The sequence below is a fragment of the Emydura macquarii genome, unplaced genomic scaffold (genome assembly GCF_026122565.2).
Source record: "Emydura macquarii macquarii isolate MOO-44397 ecotype Brisbane River unplaced genomic scaffold, CSIRO-AGI_Emac_v2 contig_1110, whole genome shotgun sequence".
NCBI lineage: Eukaryota > Metazoa > Chordata > Testudines > Chelidae > Emydura > Emydura macquarii.
Window position 1 is genome coordinate 685,588 of NW_027131247.1, and position 19,267 is coordinate 704,854.

At 42.9% G+C, this 19,267-nt stretch overlaps 1 protein-coding gene across 1 annotated transcript in view; it reads right to left on the reverse strand.

Annotated features, from left to right (window-relative positions):
• ANTXR1 (ANTXR cell adhesion molecule 1) overlaps positions 1-19,267 on the reverse strand; it is a 134,465-nt gene that overhangs the window by 78,259 nt on the left and 36,939 nt on the right. Inside the window, exons 10-12 of the mRNA XM_067545854.1 lie at positions 15,719-15,817; positions 3,364-3,433; positions 1,310-1,388 (exon numbers count right to left, since the gene is read on the reverse strand). Of these exons, the coding sequence (XP_067401955.1) occupies positions 1,310-1,388; positions 3,364-3,433; positions 15,719-15,817 (248 nt within the window). The remainder of the gene's footprint in view (positions 1-1,309; positions 1,389-3,363; positions 3,434-15,718; positions 15,818-19,267) is intronic.

A 19,267-nucleotide genomic window follows, 5' to 3' on the forward strand; every position in this document is an offset into this window, starting at 1 on the left:
GCGCAGGACACCTGCCATAAAAGTCTTCAAGTCAAATCCTGCAGTCCTTCCTGCAGGGAAGTTTTGCCTAAATACTGACTGCAGGAGTTGGTCCTTTCTGTGAAATTTATAACAGTGCAGAAAGCCAGCACAAGACTTAAGCAGGGCATAGGCTTTGTGCTGCTCTCTCTGAACAGGGATGAAGTTCACCCTAGTGAAGAAAGCCAGATGTCAACACATCTTTGCATGAAGAATGAAGTTTTAAACAGCATCAGTACAGGTGTCGATAAGTGATGCCTGGAGATCCCCGGCTAGACCCCACAAGATTCTGAGTATCTCTTGCTAGGTGCTGAGGGTCACAACTCCCACAAGATCCCTTGTAGGATTGTGCCCTATTATTGACACCTTACCTCAATGAAGCAGCTTATTTCAAAGCAATAGTATTTAAAACAGAACCCTCTTTTTACTGACTTTATCCCACACAGGTCAGTCAAAAGGCTCGACGAAACAAATAAATCTCACATGCTATGTACATGGGTCCCAATCCCACATTCCCTATTCAGTCAGAACTCCCAGGTTCTTCTGAAATTCCTGGTATTTTCTGCTTCTGTTCAGGCTGGAAAGATCATGAACACAAAGGAAATAGTTCCCAAACCTCCTCCGTTATCCTCACTACTGTGAGCCCTCCCTTCCCAGTGGTCATACTTTAGCAGAGGTAAAATCCCCATCAAGACAATGATGTTATTAACTGTAAGCGGTTACTTTCCTTTACTCCGGCTGCTGCAAGAGGCTTATGAGAACAGTGACTGAGGCACTGCTAGCAAAGAAGCAGATGGGGTCAGTACAGGCTGTGGACTTCCATAGAGCAACCTAAAGTTCTAGGGCGATCTTATCAAAGGATCTGTTTGCCACTGCTATGCACCTTGTGTCATCAGCTGCACCTTTGCAAAGTGGGTATAAAGAGCTCCCACTGGTATGAGTGGACAGTTCTGATCAGCTGGTGCAATTTACATTCACTGTGCAAGGACCAAAGCGGTGGAGAACCAGGCCCTGACACCTCTGCTATATCTCAAAACCACTTCCACATCTCCCATGCATGCTGTATCTCAGACCAAGTATGAGTTGCTTGCTCCAAACCCATGTAAAGTGCACCCCCCCCGGGGAACAATAGTACATCAGGGCCATGCACAGGTACTCACCTTTAAGGCAGAGAGCTGGCGCCTTAGCATAACACACACCCAAGCCCGAAGCACCAGTACTAAAACAGCTTATACGTGGTCTGGAACCCTTGCGCTACTGAATGGTTTTATGCACATAAGTTGAAACTTACACAGTGTGTGCTAGAGATGATGACAGAGCTCGAGATGAAACTGAGGCCGTCATTCATGCTGACCTGAAGAGCTGCTTCCCTGGAAAAAAAAACAAAAAACAGGATAGCCATTTGCCATGCTGCATCAGACACGTAGCCCCCTTGAATGTGGGATCCTGCTGTCAGGCAGTGGTCAGTACCTGAGGTTTCAAACATAGGCTAGTTCCCATCCTCACTCCTCCATATTCCCATCTTGTAATGCACCTAACCAACTATGCAATGGTTTACATGGAAGAAAATTTGGCACTGCTGAGAAAAGGAGGGGGCAAAATGGCTTCATGCCACTTTTTAAGTCCCTTAGTCCTAGGCCCAGGCTAGCCCCAACACAATTTAGAGCAGCTCCAGGGCTGCTCTATATTTTCCTTTACTGCTTGTGTTATCTGCTGTCTCTATTATCTGCTTCCAGGTTTACTAGGATCCTACCTGCTACTGACAAGTCTGCCTTGTTCTCCTTAATCTCATCAGTCATTAAGTGTTTGCATCTTTGGGTTAACAATTGTCTGTTTCCCTGTCTTTATTAGGGTCAGAACATGCATATAAACTCCCTCTCCAGCATAATTACAGAGTATTGCCCCTGCCCCCTCATCAAGAACTGTTTTCCCTATATTACACAATTGGGAACAGCAAAACACCGACCCTCTCGTGTGAATAGAGCTCAGTTCATCTGGTGAGAGGAAGTCACGAATATGTCAAGCACTGCTGAGTACAGATCACAAAGCCCTAAATAAGGCACATGAGAGCTGGGGACAAAGCATTCTCTAGTGAAGGGCACCAGCTGTGGAATGAATTTCCATAGGAGTAAATCTAGAATCTTCCTGTCTTTAGGGAATGCTGCAAAAATCTTCCTCGGACACCATAACGCATTTCCACCATAACATAATGATGTTTACAGCACTGACCCCCCCCCCTGTTTTCTCCCCATCCAAAATGAAAAAAAAAAAAAAGCCTTCTCCAAGCAGAATTCCTATAACCCAAAAGGAAAAGGAATGAGAGACTCCATGAATTCCACTAGGGACCTTGCTATTGACAATCCAATGCATGTGAAAGGAGATCAGATACCTTGGTGACGGGCAGCAGTACAAAACCTTTGGATACAGTGAAAAGCTCGGAATGCACCTGCCTGCCTTATCACTATGGTGATGTTATTATGGGAGAGGCACTGGGAAGAGACAATGGGACAAAAAAGGCAACACACATTTTAAAAAATTTTTATGAGCTCTTAAACCTGCTAACAGGCAAGATTTACAGAGTCTGCAGATGATTACTGATTTCTCGCGGCTGCAGCTGCAATGCTTCACGATAGCGTTCTTCCGTATAACATCATGCGGGAGAACGGAGCAGCTGCAGCGACTGGTGTTAATTAATAAAGTTTTCTCTTAAAACTGAAGAATAATGACGCAATGCAGGACTTCTAGCGCTGTGCAGTATGGGCAGTGAGAGACAAACTAATTCAGCATTGTTTCCCATACCTTGAGCCTAAACATGTCCTTCCTCATGTAAGTGCGAGAAGAGTTAATGGTAACTGATTCAAAGCCCATTCAAATTAGTTGCCTTGAATGGCTCTGGAACAGACCCTAAGTGAGAAAAGGTTGCAGGATTGGGCCCTTCTGTCTTATGACCTGTTCTCTCTCTCTCTCTTTAACCATCTCCCAATTCCCCAAGATCAGCAAATTTTCAGAAACCTCTTCGTTAGGATCATATCTTGCGTCAGTACACCACTGTCCAGCTTAAGGTTACTGAGATAATTTCAGAGAGAGATGCTAAGGCTCCTGTTTTACAATTAAAACAAGATCTAGCCAGTTGTGATACAGATACAACAGCCATGTCCATACATGACCAGCAGACTGTGGTTCAGTTTTCTTGTGTGGAATTTCTGGGCTAGGAACTGTGGCCCAGTTTAATAGTGAATACAGGGATGTATGTTAGTCAAAAATCAGGCAAATCAATTCTTTTTCCCCAGGCAATAAGTGGGATCAGCCAATTTCCAATGCTGGTGTGTATCTCTAAGAACTTACATGCCAACTTCTTGTAATACAGGTGCTGGGCAGAGCAAATAGGTATCTTCTACTACGAAAGGTTTCTCATCTGGAAAAAGAAAGAGAGAAAGTGGTATGATGTGTGATGAGCTTGGTAATGCAGCATTTGCAAGTTAGGATTACCTTACCAGTTTAATTCTCTCTTATGTCATATAAATAGGTTTAGAAGGATTAGATTTTTATCTGAAAATGTCAGTAAATGTCTATTTCATTTTACACACACAAACTGATGAAAAAATACTTCCACTTATAACTGAAATGTAGATTAGACAAAGTAAGAAATATGGTGCTTGAGAACTTCTCAGAGTTTAATTTAAGGATATTTACTTTGTATAGTTTGGCATGTGATGTTGACAATTTGTGTTTGAATGGCTATCAAGCTTTAATTGTTTGAATCTCAGCATCAAACTGTCATTAAATAATTATTGCCTGACCCTCCTGTGGGATACTCCATTAATTTTCCACAACTGTGAAAATTTAAACAGATATAAATAAAGGAAAGATTAAAAATATGTCTGTCAAAATTATTTAAAAAAAAAAAAAAAAAAATCAAATTCCACCAAATCTACATATGAACACATGAGGATGGAGAGTGGGGGTGGAAATCTAACAGTCAGACTGCATCAAAGATCCTTGGGCTCTATTACTGGTTCCCTGCTGACTCTGTGAGGACATGAAGCAAATCTATTTACATCTCTGTGCTTCAGTTTATCTATCTGTGTAATGGGGATAATAATACTTACCCATCTTTGGGGTGTTGTAAGGCTTATTTTAATTAAGAGGAGCCCTATGCATACATGCCTATGTGCATTTCTTATGGTGCTCTCTCTGCTGCCACTGTTGTGTTATACAATTACTAGAACAGGGTGAAATTTTTCAACCAAAATTTTTTCAGCGAAAAATGTAGATATGGCAAAGCTGAAACATTTCATCAATTTGGGTCAGTTCCATTGAATTGGTTGTTTTGACCAACAAATCATTACATTCAGAAAAAGTCGATATTTTCAAAACATTTCAATCTTTCTGTTTGAAATTACTTTTTCTTTCGAAATTTATTTCAGTTTTCTTAAAAAGAATTCAAAAATGTTAAAAATGCTCAAACTTGAAATGAAATATTTCATAATTTTGGGTCAAACAAAACATTTTGTTCAAAACAATTTTTTTTTTTTAACTTTATGAGTAACTAAAAAATAGTTATTCTCTAGCTATAGAGGTTGCCGCCCATCGTGTATTGTCGGTCTTTAAACTGCACCATAATTAGAGACATGCAAACCTCAAAATGTTCAGAGGTGCTTATGCCAACCACTTTGGCTTGGAAAATCTCACCAAAACTAGGCTCGAAACCTTGACATTCCAGGTGCTTCCTTGGTTTTAGCTGGACCAGAAATACTGCAAGTGTAGGTCTTCTTGAAATACTGAATTAGATGTTTTAGTAAATGTTTAATCAATTGCTAGAGAATCCTAACGACACAATAGGTTGCTTATAACTAGAAGTGGTTGGAAAAGAAAACGTCCATTTCACAGGAAATTTCACTCAGCCTGACACCATTTATAGCCTGAATCCTACACAAGTGAATGCTCCTCTCATTGCTAGAACATGAAAATTATATTCACAGCCCAGGACTGGACAATATGGGCTACATTCCCTCCCCCTGTTCTGGCCACAGGCAGTGCAAAGTGATGGAATCTGTCCCTAGATGGCTAGTTGAGAATGCCCCAGTTCAGAATGCTCTCAATTAACATAAATATACATTGACAAAGACAGTCCTATGCTCACTACTCTATCCCGGCATAGAGGGGACATGATGAGGAAGGGACAGGGTGGATCTCAGCAAAGGTGAGAATCTGGGCCTCTCTCTCCGTGTGTTGCTGGTTTCTTCTCAGTCATGGCAATTTATCATTCAAAATTTACAACAAACTGGCTGGCTTTCTTTTACAACAAACTGCACATCAGAGAGCTCCTTTAAATGAAGTAGGAGGGCCACTAACTGAATGATTTAAGTGGCCTTTCCATTCCTTTAAGTGACGTTTGGACTGGAGATAGATGTTCTGCCCTCTTGTGTTATCTAATGAAAGGAAAGCAAAACAGCGAGATTCTGTAATCCAGGAGGGCTTCTCTTGATTACTCTTCAGTGCAGTTAATTTATTTCCCAGCACACATGTAATACTAATACTTGGGGGTCAGAGTCTAGCAAGCGGTTAGCATCTAACAGCTCCTATTAATAATACCTAGTGCTTTTCATCGGTAGAGCTTAAAGTGCTCTCCAAAGGAGATCAGTAACTTTATCCCCATCTGTAAGTAGGCCAGTGGCCAGCGACTTGTTCAAGGTCACCCCAGCAGGGATGGGAACTGAATCCAGGGCTCCTGAGGCCCAGTCCAGTGCTTTACCCTCTAGGCCACACCACCTCTCACAAAAAGAGCAACAGCAGATGTGGAACATCCCTTAAAAATATGTCGGATCTTAAGTAGAAGTTGAGCTCTTTTGAAAATCTGGCCCCTCTGTTTTTAGGGAATATTGGGCCAGCTGGAATTCCATATTAACTATCACTATTGGTTATTTGTAAGGCTGTAGCTCCTTGGAGCCCTAGTCATGGACCAGGACCCCCTCTCTTTTTCCCCATTACGCTAGGCGCTGCACAAACACAGTAGCAAAACATGGCTCCTACCCCAAAGAACTAGCGTGCCAGCATCAGAAAGAAGGAAACTTTGAAGCTGTACAAAGTGCTGTGAACTTCCAGGAAAGATTTTCTTCAGCAGCTTCTGACCTTGTTTAAACTTTCATTGGTCACTCTGCAGCTGTTTCCCCAGTGCAGGCCAACCCACAGCAACAGCAGAGCCCTCAGTAGAATCATGGCCTTTTCCTCAGCGGTAAGCTGAGCAGCGCTCACTTGGAAACGATGCAAAAGAGCATACTTTGCTGCAATCCCATGAGGTTCTGAGGAGGTGAGGCAGACACTGATCACAGGGTTTTTATGGCCCTGCAGATAGCAACAAAAAACACTCCAGGGGCTGGAAGCAAATAGCAGAAGAGACTTCTCTCCTTGACATTTCTATGGCAGCTTTTCTTATTGAAGATAAATACATATTATTTTGCATAGCAGTATTGTTCCATTGTACCCTCCCGGTACATATGACACGCTGGTGCTATGGCAGCAGTTTGAAAGAGGATTTTCCAAAGCCGGTTGGAAAATGGTTTTTTTTATTCCCATTGAAAATTTCAACAATAATGGGGGGGAAAAAGATTATTTTTCACCAACATTTTTCTTAAGAAGTTCTCATGTTTTCATTAAAAACAAACAAACAAACAAAAAACCCTCCCCCAAAAAAACAAAACAAAGGGGCGCGGGGAGGGGAGTCTGGCTTTCTACAACCCAAAACCAAAAAAAAAAAAAGTTGGGGGATTCTTTTTCTTTATAAAAATGTTTGTCAAAATTGGACATTTCCCACAAATTTCCTTTTTTTGTCAAAAAATAAGTTGTGAAAGAAAAATGTTTATTGGTCAGTCTTTTATTCTCTTTTATGTTCATTGGTCAGTCAGATCTTGGAATCTGGCTTTTGTGCACGTGGCTTAGCTGACGAGAATAGGTTTTAAGCCACTGTTACTCTCCCCTGATCCTGTGCCCACCGGCTATCACTCTTGCTCTGCCCATGGCCCCCAGGACATTGCCAGGGTTTAGGGAGATACATGGATAACTTCTTGCAGTAGGGGAGGCTGGCTTTACAGCACCAGGGATTCCTCAACACTAGCTACAGACCCTTTAAACCCTGCATAAAGCAAGAGGAGATCAGAGTTGAACCGCAGGCTGTATGCAGTCTATGGGTCTGAATCTCTATTGCCGTACATCTCACGTAGCCATTCACGTCATTGCACAGCGAGTGAGCGATGCTACCAAATCACAGCGGTGACCTTTCACATCCACCTCACACACAGACATAAAACGGGACCCACAAGATGCAATATCCTGGGGAGCCTGACTGTGTTCTCACTTATACTGGTGTAAATCAGGAGTAACTCCAGTGACGTTAATGAGTCACATCAATGCACGTGACAGCAGAATGTCCCATGTCTCAGTCAGATGGACCATTGCCTTCTTCTAGAACAGCAAGTTAAAAGGCAAAGAACACGCGCTTTCCAATACTGAAAACACTAAAAGCAGCTTTTGTTTTCCCAGGCCTTCGGCAGAGAATATTTCACAAGCATTTTGTTTCTCTCCTCCCGACTCCACTTCTTCTCCCCAAATTAAATCTACTTTCCTCTAGAAAGTTTATCGGTCTTGTAGTCCGCAGGGACTACTCTAGCTCGGAGTTGGCAGGTTAAGCTATGGAGAGGGATTGTTTTGTTTGGAGAATGTTTTTGTTTCACCACAGAAATGAATAGCTTTAACTCTCCCCCCACCACCCCCCCCCCCCAAACAAAAGAAGATCCATTTGGTTTGCATAACTCCAGTCATCTGACTCCTTCCTGGAAAACTGCATTGGGAAACAAAACAAGAATGCCTTTCATCTGCTGTTCAGTCTGTATTTGCAGGATGCATTTGAAACGATGCTGCTCCTCTCTGCAGCCTCTGCAGCAAGAGACCGGCCCAAACAGTCAGAAACTTTGAACTTTGTGGCTCGGACCCGTCTCAGTTCACAACATACAGGGAAGAACCGTTGATGGCAGAGTGGTCAGGTAGTCAGGGCACTGGATGGGCGACAAGAGACTTGAATTCTATGCCTGGCTCTGCCACTGACCAGCTGTGGGACCTTGGGAAAGTCACTTCACCTCTCTGAGCCTCCATCTCATTGATTTAGAATAGATCGCAAGCTCTTGTGGTCAGGAATGCTCTCTTATTACAGTACTGCCTAAGGCCCCACTGAGCTAGATGCTTTATATACATATAATAAGAGAGAGTTCCAGACCGTAAGAGCTTACAAATCTAAACAGGAATCAGTGCAATGGTTCACGATGTCCGTGTTGGCAGTCTCAGAAGAGAAAACAGGGTGAAATGGATATATGGGCATGAATTAACCGTTTAACTGAGGGGTACATTTTCAGGACAGTGTGGAAGCTTGACTTGCTGCAGCTCATACAAACCTGTTCTGTGCATAGAGGTCCTCATGCAATAAGGAACCTTCCACCAGTGCTAAAACTCATGCAATTTACACTTCTCTGGCTCAAAGAATATTTACAATCTGTAAAACTCACTGATCCCCACTCTAGACAATTACTTTCTGCTACTGACCGGGGTGAGCTTCTGCCAACTGACTTCCACTGAGCCAACCCTCTTCTCAATCTATAACCTTAGGATGAAAAAAACCCCAAACAGACTCTGGATTTCACAGGAAACTCAGAATGGATGTTTTGATGGAACATAAAAGAGCAACTGACCCAAGCAGCACCACCAAGAAAGGTAGAACTATTTTCATATAACCAGACAGTGCAAAAGCAGGCCAGCTTTTGACTAAAACTTAACTCCTTAAAGACAAGCGGAGGACAGACTGAATGGGGACTGCATGAAGACGTAGGTTATGTCTACACTGCAGAGCTTACAGCTGCTAGCACAGACACTGTACGCTGATGGGAGAGAGCTCGCCTGTCAACCTAATTACTCCAGCCCCCGCCAGGCGCTTAGGTTATTCTAACTTACGTCGCTAAGAGGAGTGGCTTATTCATACCCCTGAATGACATAATTTATACCGACAAACTATGTTGTGCACATAGCCTAAAACAAAGATTTTAAAAACTGACCAGTGATTATTACAATTTATTATTTGCATTGCAGTAGCGCCTAGGAGCCCCAGTCGCAGACCCGGACCCCATTGTGCTAGGTGCTGTACAATCATAGAACAAAAACACAATCCCTGCCTCAAAGAACGTATGCCCTCTAACGATTTGGGGTTTCTCTATTTCTGAGTGGTCCCAACTGAGACACAATTCAAAAGGGCCTATCTATCAGAAGCCGAGTGCTTAGCACTTCCTGAAAATCAGATCTCTTTACTGTGCCACAACTCCCAAATTACTCATTAGTGTTTTATCTTGGCCTTAGTGCTTGAGTCTTCGTTGATTTCATTTGCCTAAAGCGTATCTTCCAGAAAAGCTTCCAGTCTTGAGGTGACCCATTGTTTACTTGTTTGACAATTGGATTTTTTGGGGCAGGGATCATCTTTTTGTCATGTGTTTGCATTGTATTTGCACTATTTGTATAGTGGTATAGTGTATACTATTTGTATAGTGCCTCACACAATGGTGCCGGGGCTACCAAAATACAACGTCTAATAATAGTCATTGCAGTGACTCCTGAAGCAACGGGCTCCCCCAGGAACATCTACTGTATGCTGCATCCTAGATGCTTCTTCGGGAAGTGTTTTAGACTAGCCCATCTTGATCTTTTTAACTCTTCAGTTGTTCATTAGACACCAGGCAGAGACAAAAAAGGAGATCAAGAAAATACCTTGGAAATCTTCACACCATCTACCAAACAGTAATCTTTGTTTATCCTGGCTGATTTTTTCCTCCCACTCTAGTGCTTATGATATCCATCCCAGAAAAGATCCTTCTTTGACCTGAAACCCATTCGTGGGGAGGTAAGAATGCAGAAAGAGAGACACTGGTGTGTCTTGGAGCTAGAGAAATCGCCTTTTAAGAGACCCCATAAATAAGAAATGAATGTTTTGCTAATGCTGTAATGAAAACCAGGCTGAAATCATGCTATAATTTTCCTGCTTTGTGTAACAAGCCACGCTTTCTGAAAGCCAAAGCCATCTAGAGGAGATTTTGGGGATGTTTGTGGGGGGAATGGGTAAAGTATAGAGCTGTGATGTCACATTCAGAATGATTTGTAGCTAGAGTGAAAGGATCTGGCTGGAATCTGTTTTCTCTGACTGGTTCATCTTTTGTGCTTGGGATTTTATTTTAAATGACAACACATGTTTTAAGAAGGCTGCTAATGAAATTTGGCAGGCCTTGTATTACCACTGGGCTAATTTCTTTCACTAACGGCTGATGGCTAAGGAGAGCAGTACATGCCCGATATAAGAGAGTCATTCCTTAGAAGAAAGCTTTAAGGCATATCCAAACCCAGAACTCCAGAGTGCCACATTCCCATGATGGCACCTCCATATCTATTGCTGTTGTTATTAACATGGATACTGCACAAACACATAGTCTGAGACAGTTCCTGCCCTACAGAGCTTACACAGACAGAATAGAAACATAGAGAGAGGAACTAATTTGCCCAAAGTCACACTGCAGATTAACCAAAATGACTAGTCTTCACAAAGACTTAGGAGAGGAAGGATAATTTAACAACAATAAGATGCTAGATTGGGACTCTGGAACCCTGGGTTCTAGTCCCAGCTCTGCCAGTGGCCTGCTGGATGACCTTGGGCAAATCACTTAGTCTCTCTATGCCTCAGTTCCCCATCTGTGAAATGGGGATAAAAGCACTACCCTGTCTTAGAGAGGGTTGTGAGGACAAATATCACCTCACAGCCTCTGGATGGGCTCCTACCCCAGGGGATTTTTCCAGTAATAGGAACTATACAAGTATGACTGACAGATAGCTATGTAAGTAGACAAATGGGACATCTCCCAGGAACGGGCAAAGTGTTTAAGAAAACCAAAACACTAACTTCAAAAGAGACCACTGGCTAGGATAACAGACTATGAGTCAGGACACATGGGTTCTTTTCCTAGTTCTGCTACTGGCTCAGTTGAAGCAAGTCCTCGCTGTGCCTTAGTTTCCCCATCTCTAAAGTAGGGGTAGCGAAGCTTCTATGAGGTGTTTTGATCATTTTAGATGAAAAGTGCCAAAATGTTACCCGTATTTAAAAAAAAATTCAAGCCCAAACTACAAAATCACATCAAGATAGGGGCCATATTTTGAATTGCCCTGTAGTACTGATCCAGGGCTCTTGTTCTTGGTCCCAGCTCTTGAAGCAGAAGGTTACATCCAAACAGAAACTTACGAACTGAGGCCAAAAATTTTCTTTAAAAACCTGATGTCCCTTCAACCATCACACGAGTCAGGGAAAAAGAGAAGCAGGGACATACATGTCAACACTGTCTCACCTTCTCTCGATATACTGGATCTTCTTGTGGAAGCTAGATGGCGTGGAACGGGTAATGCTATAGCTAACTCAGGACAGCTGAACTGGCTCATATAAACTAGACAATATCTGGACTTTCATCCAAAACTTTTTGAGAGTTAAAAGTTCTCTCCCCCAACCACACACACTCTTCGGCCCATTATTATTCTGGATTTTCTTGGTCCTGGCCCTCACACTTACTGACTAATGATGGGATCAAGCCATAAAACTTGGAATTGGTCACAGGTTATGCACACTCCAAATTCTGGAGGCAGGGCTTGGATCCCTAGTTGTAGTTCAGACCCAGCACTGATAAGCGTTCAGAATCTACAACACATCAAGGATGCTGTCCCCTCCACCATGGAATGAGAGGGAAAAACAAGATTACAAAAACAGTCTCTTGCTCTTGCCAATACTCAAGTTCACAGTTTCCCTTACTAAACAGGTCTACTCAGGGCTGATCCAGAGCTCACTGAAGTCAATAGCAGAGCTATCTGGGAAACGGTTTTCCTGTCCTGCAAGAGATTTGAAAAGGTTTTGCAGTCCTGGATCATGACAAAAAATCAAAATCTCAAAAGGTTTTGTGAACCAATAACCCCAAAAATATTTCCGATAGGGACAATTGAAACATTTCATTTCGATACTTTTGAAACATTTTATTTCAGTGTCAACCTTTTAATTTTTTTAAAGTACAAATTAGCTAAAATTTCAAAACAATATGTTGTTTTGAACTGAAAAAAGAAAACCCTAAACTTTTCATTTTGAAAATATCAAACCAGGACATTCCAACAATTTCAAAACTTCCTTTTCTTTTTAAAAATGTTTTCGAATCAGGAGATTAGTTAAAACTGACCCATTTCTGTAAACAGTTCTGGCTTTGACAAATTAGCATTTTCAAAACCTTTTGTCAGAAAGTCCCCAACTGACTCTATGCTTTGGATCAGGTTCATAGTTTTGCATCTCTCCTTTCAAAACTCCATATTTTCTTCCTACTCTTCCCACAAAAACAACTCACCCACTCACCAACACAGAGAGGCTTTTTTAGCTTTTTTAGCTTTCAAGACAGAAGCTATGCATGAACTCATTGTAACACTATAACTTTTGCTGCTCTTCTGGCTCAGTTAAATACTTTCAAGGTTGGTCAAGGCCTACGGGTGGGAGTCAGATGACCAAGTCTGACCCTCAGCTCTTCCACAGATATTAGGGATGTCACTGAAGGACATAGATGGCTAATCCTCCACTGTGCCAGAGATGTACAATTAAAGTTGCAGTGTGTGCACTGTCTGCTTTGTTGTTTTAAAGGCTGTCCCATCTCCATTGACCACCATACTCAGAAGACTGCCCCTCCTCCTCCAACAACGAGCCTGGCTTGCAATTAGGAGACCAAATATAAATCAGGCCTCTTCCTGAGAGCCCCAGTTGCCTTCAGGTTTCTCAGCCAATTCTTTTTAGTCAACGCCGCTTCCATTCAGAACCATAGCTCTAGCACAGGACATGGTTTACAATGAAACAGCTGCATTGTAAGAAAATTGCTCCACTTGTTTCATCATATTTCATACAATTCCGTAGAGCCACAAATGGCACTAGGGTATAATTTAAAAGCCAGTCCAATCCTTAACCCACACACACACTTCGCGAATCCTCCCCTGTGGTCCCAAAATTAGAATGCTGCTGAACATGTTCACATGACTATTCCTCTAGAAGTCAAAGGGCGTTGAGGACTTGGGCCTCTCAAAAGGCTCGCAGGCCAGAAGGATGCTCTGGAATGGGACTCTATACTCCGTTTCTATACAAACAGAAAAACTGTAAAAGTGTAGAAAATTTTCATGTTTTCATTGAAAAGAAAACCCAGAAAACTGAAATAATTTTCAGTTTTCAGCAACCAAAACCTGATTTTCTTTGGCTTTATATTTACTTTTTAAAAAAATACTTTTTAATAAAAACCCAAACAAGACTCAAGGAAAATGTTCCACAAAATATGAAAGCAAAGATTTATTTTCCTTTAAATTAGAATGGGAAAAAGTAATTTACCTTCCCAGTTCTAGAATAGAGCTAAGTGACTCTTTATGACAGAGAGGGGCCCAAGTGAAACCCTTAATCTAAACTCCCCTGAGCTTTGGAGAATTTCAGATCTGGACAGGAAACTTTGTGGCTGAGTCCCATCATTTATGTAGAAGCCAGACAAAGCTCTGTACTTTAATGTGGCCATGATCCAGAGCCCCAGATTTTCAGAGAAGTGTCAGTTTTATTTTGGAGATTCATAAAGGAAAGCAAGCATCTGAGAGTGGGCTCTGCAGTTCTTCCTCTTGAAACCCACTTCTCCCCTGCGGCACCCAGTATGCAGCTGCAGCTTCCGTCGCTGACTGGTTGGCACAGCTCACGCTGATAACGGTGTGCTGACCAAGCCACCTCTTCAAGAAGCCCAACTCACCCTTTTTGCTTGCCTCTCCTTCCGCACCCTACTGTTCCAGCTTTCCACTGACCGTGCGCCCCGAGCCTTAATACTTCCCTGCCTACTATCTGAATACCCAGGGGAAAGAAATCCGGGCTGGAAAGGATGAACCTATGAGCAACTAAATATTCTGCTTATGACCAAGCGATAGAACACTGGAAAATCAGGAACTTTGCCTTCTATGAGCATCTGGCAGACCAGTACACACAAGTTACATTCCCTAAGCCTCAGACACACAAGCATACCTGTCTTGACCTCTTAGCTACAGTTTTTGAAAGGCAGACAGCCAAGGCAAGCTACTCTTGGGCTTTCACTAGCAAATTACACAGACATCCAAAGAGAGAAGTGGGATATTCAAGGGCAGCATGTTCCTAGATGAGATCTGCATGCAAGTGTTTGATGTTAATTTCCTCTGAATCGGCCAAGTAGCTGAACACCACTCAGCGCCATCATCAACACTCGGGTTATTACAAGGATCAGGAAACCTCAGCTGGAGGGAAAGCCATCCAGCTTGATGCAGCTTTGACAAACAGGAGTGAGCAAGTCCAGCGCTGGGCCATTTGACTTTGATGTACCGTAAGAATGTGTTTTTATTCTTTGAAGAGACAAGCCCTGTTCTCAAACTATCAGTTTTTGTGTTGGTTCCACACTTATAGAAGACGAATTGTCCCCTCCCTAATGGTGTTGGAGATGAGCTATGCTGTTTGGTTTTCAAACCCTGGTTGGCTCACAGGAATACCAGAGCAGACAGAAAATAAAAATATCTTACAGCTCAATAGCTTATTTCACCCAGGTGAAGCCCAAAGCACTGACTGCTTGTTACATACTGGGCTTAACTCTCTCTCCTAATAGCGTAAGGTAAGAGTCAACCACTGAGACCAATGGAGTTACACTGGTACAAGGCAGGTCTAGGATTGTAAACTCTTTGAGGCAGGGACTGTCTGTTTGTACAGCACCTCGCACAATGGGGCCCTAATCCATGACTAGGCCTTCTAGCCATACAAATAATAAAAAGCGAGAGGAGAAACAGATCTGCTCTATACTCACACTTCCCACGATATTTATGCACACGCTATTGACACAGGAACCCACATATACATACATAAGGGTATCTTTTCCCCTGCCATTCAAGTGTCTCCATTCAGATACTCACTGTCACAGGTCTAATACATGTTAAGTCCAGTGTTTTGCCTGTGATATGAATGTCATCTCTTAGTGATGGAACTTCTGAAAGTGGATCAAATCTTCCATGTGAGCTCAGGCATGGGTCAGGGTCCTATTTCCATTTTCCTGACTAATGTTGCTGCTTGGCATAATCTGTTTAACTTTTAAACCAATAGGCTGTCTTTGTCTTTTGCCCATATTGGACATGGCAGCACCACAAATGGTGCTGAACTATTCAGTGCATCTGGGGTCAGTTTATGCAGTTCTTTGCTGTTAGCTATAAAATCCACTTAGGGCCAGCTCTGTTCCACCCATGTGAGATGCAGCAAAGACTGCCCCAGTTGCAAAGAAAACTTAGATCTGTTTTTATTTGGGGTACAGCATTCTGCATTCACACCGTCTGTCCACCAAACCGTGTTAGGTCTCTAATTTGTGTGTACCTCGCTGCTTGTTAATACCTCACTAACCCATACGCATGGACTGGCTTTCCTTCCGTTCACTGCAGCACAGACACTAACCCTTAGCTGCGATATCCTACATGCAAGAGCTCTCCCTCTCAGGATTATCACCCCTCAGAGGAACTAAACCGTCAAAGTCTTTTGGAGGAAAAAGAGCCACCAGTGAAGGGATAAGAACAAACTACTCACTGACAGTAACCGTTTCATTAATCCTGAAGCTGCAGAGCACTTGATCCACATTCCGGGCGTGTCGGAAACCATTCCCTCTGACGACGACTTGGAACGACTCTGAAGCAAAGATGAAATGGGTTATTTGCCTTGCGTCAGTAGTAACGGGGGTCAATTAGAGCTCGTCAGGCAATGGACATTTTCCCCCTGGAAGAAATTTGTAATGGAAAGTCTTGGGTCACATCCACTCTACAGAGTTAGGTTGACCTAACGCGTGTCAGCACACAGCCACCGCATGTATTAAATTGCTGGTGTGCGTGCGCACGCTTGGCTCCTTGTGTTGGCGGTGCGCATCCTCATCAGGAGCACTTGCATCGATTGTACTGTCAGTGTGGGGCACCACTGCATCGACCTCACTTCATCGGCTGTGAATCTATACTGCTCGGAGAGGTGGTGTTACTAAATTGGCATAGAGAGGCGCTTATGGTGGCGGGAGCCAAATTTAAGTGAAGACACTTCCGCAGCTAGGTCAATGCAAGGCAGCTTACGTCAAGCTAAGCCTGAAGTGTTTGAAATTTTTCAGTCCAAAGTTTTAAGTTTTCTCCTGTTTCAAATTGATTTAAAAATGAAACAATGTTTTCCCGTTGAATCGACATTTCTAAATGGAGTGAACATTTTTGTTCTGTTTCAAATTAAAGTGGTTTTTTTTTTTTTTAAAAGAACTAAAAATCAGAAATGAAACGTTTTAAGTTGACTTGAGACACAAATTTTCATTTCAATATCTTCCGCAAGAAGAAATCAAAAAGTTTTCATCTGAGCCGACATTTTCCTGTGAAAAATTTGTTTTGATGAAACCACATTTTTCAGAGGAAGGAAAATTTTCCATGTGGCAACTTTTGAGCATTTTCCTAGAAATCTGCAAAACTATCCCAGTTTCCACAAGTATGGCGCACACGTTACAAGACTAGTGTGCAAGATGGACACAAATGCTTAGCTAGAGAAAGTCTCTACTCCTGCACCGATGGGGAATCACAAGCTGCCTTCCAGCTCTAGCGTGCCTGGACATGTACATTTTTCCATGTACATTACAGAAGTCACCGTATCTAATCATCTTGAGGGACTCCTGCACTGAAGCTGTCAGAATAGCATATTCGCTCTGGAATCTGGGCTGTGTTCCAGGTCTCATTTTCTTACAGCCAGGAAGGGGTAAGCTGCAGACAATCCCAGCACATCTATCCACGCAGGCTGCCTTTTAATGCCACTGTGTATTCATTCAGGAAGAACCGGGGGGCAGTGCTGAGCTCTGGAGGGATGTGAAATTCTTAGGCGCAATCATGGAAATGGTCTGGGATGGGATTCCATGTACGGTACTTCAGAGCACCGAGGCCTGTGTGATCACGTGTCCAGTCTGGAACGGTAATCAAACAGTCCCAGTGATGACCATCCCATTTCTAGATTGATGCAAAACAAACAAGTATGGAGACTAACTTTGCAGAATGGGGAGCTGCTCCTGATCACTGCCCCAGGCTAGGGTGTGTGGTATTAGAGACTGTGCCTTGAAGAGCTGGACCGCCCAGAATGAATGTCTGGGCGTGGCGCTGCGAAGTCCTTGGAAGTGGACACAGAATAAAGCATCACTCTTGCAAGCCCCGTGAGCACCGAGTGGTCACTGAACGCCACAAGGCAGGCCACTCACACCCCAGTGCTTGGAGCCAGCGGGCCAGCCTCAGGCTATGTCTGCAGTGCAGTCAGAGAGGGGACTACGGCACGCATAGACATCACTAGATCCAACTAGCTGGAGTAGTAATGACAGTGGAGCCGAGGCAGCATGGGCAGAGGCCTCTCCAACCTGTTCCCAGGCCGGTGGGGCAAAGCCATTGCAGCCGTCCAGGCTGCTGCAGCGTCACGGCTATTATTCCTTGAGCTAGCCTTCATCTAACGAGCTCGGTGCAGACCTGCCCTAAAACAGAATGCCTCCAGGGCCCCCGAGAGAGGGTAAGAAGGTGTAGCCAGCCCTCCTCACGGTGAAGCTATCCTGACACATACAGGGTCTGGGCATCCTGGCCCCATCTAGTCTAGACCCTTTCTTGGCCCCCACCTGGCACTCCCCAGGCCTGTAGCCAAATTACAGCCACTTCCTACATAAGCACTCTAGGGAAATAGTGCCGCCTCCTCACACAGCCCATCAGAGCTTCAGATGCCATAATTTGTCCCTTGGTAGAATCATAGAATATTAGAGTTGGCAGGGACCTCAGGAGGTCATCTAGTCCAACCCCCAGCTCAAAGCAGGACTAACCTCAACTAAATCATCCCAGCCAGGGCTTTGTCAAACCTCTAAAGATGGAGATAAACACCACCTTCCTGGGTAACCCATTCCAGTGCTTCACCACCCTCCTCGTGAAAAACTTTTTCCTAATTCTCAGAGGAACTAGTTCAATTATGATTTATACATTTTTTTGTATTTTTACTAGCTATGGGCTCATCCTTGAAATCCTCATTCCGGGGAAAACTCCCACTGCACTTTAAACTCAACGGAGTTTTTGTCTGAACACAGGCTTCAGGCTTTGGGTCCCATTTCACCCACCAAGCAGTAATGACTTGCTGCTCAAATTAGCGATGCTGGCACATGGTTTTATTACTGAGTCAGTACCTAGCATGCAAGAGGTACCATACTGTGTAAGATGCTATCTTTCCAATAAGAAATAACACTGTGGTCTTGGGTGAGTAACCGTGGTCAGTAAAACGTCTCTTGGCAGTTTTCAGGGTTAACGTCACTCAACTTGTGGCATTCTGGCCAAATTCTAACTTGGGTGATTACATAATGTCTTCCTATATTTTCCCTCTGTTGTTTCAGTTGGACACAGTATTCAGTCACATTAAGGCTGCTCCATTTATAAATGGTTTGCCTATGGTTAATAGATGTTACAAGCATGTTAGTGACATGATTTATACATATAGTGCTATAGATACTTCTAAGCACATAAAAGGTGTTATAGATGATTATAAGCCATGAATATAAGTACTTGTACTTACTATAAGTAATTGTAGACTTGTGGAACTCTATAACCACCTATTGCAATTGATGAACCAGTTAATAAATTGTCTGTTAAGTATTTATTAACCTTTTATAATCTATGTATAAATGCAATATAAAATGAGACCTAGTACTCTTCCTCATTTCTTTCCCAAAACTTTTATGCATTATTACTGTGCTCTGCCAAGGCTTCTATCGTGTCCAGCCCAGAATCAACTGCATTTCAGTGGTGGATAGAGAGTTTCCTATATTTCATTTGTACAGCATTTTTAAAATTGCTCTGTTGTCCTTTTGGATGAATGGTTCTCTGTAAATGCAAGAGGTCATGACTGATGTAGTCCAGATTTTCAGCAAGAATGCTTTAAATGGACAGAAGAGGGAAAGAGGAATGGTTGATCTGAGTTTTTTTGTCTAATGCTTATTATTTTACTAAGTCTCGACATAAACGAATACCAAAAACTATAGCAAGGATAACGGAATGTGAACGTTATCTGCATTTTTTTTTCAGTGCTTTGGCTTTGCTATTAAAACACGAC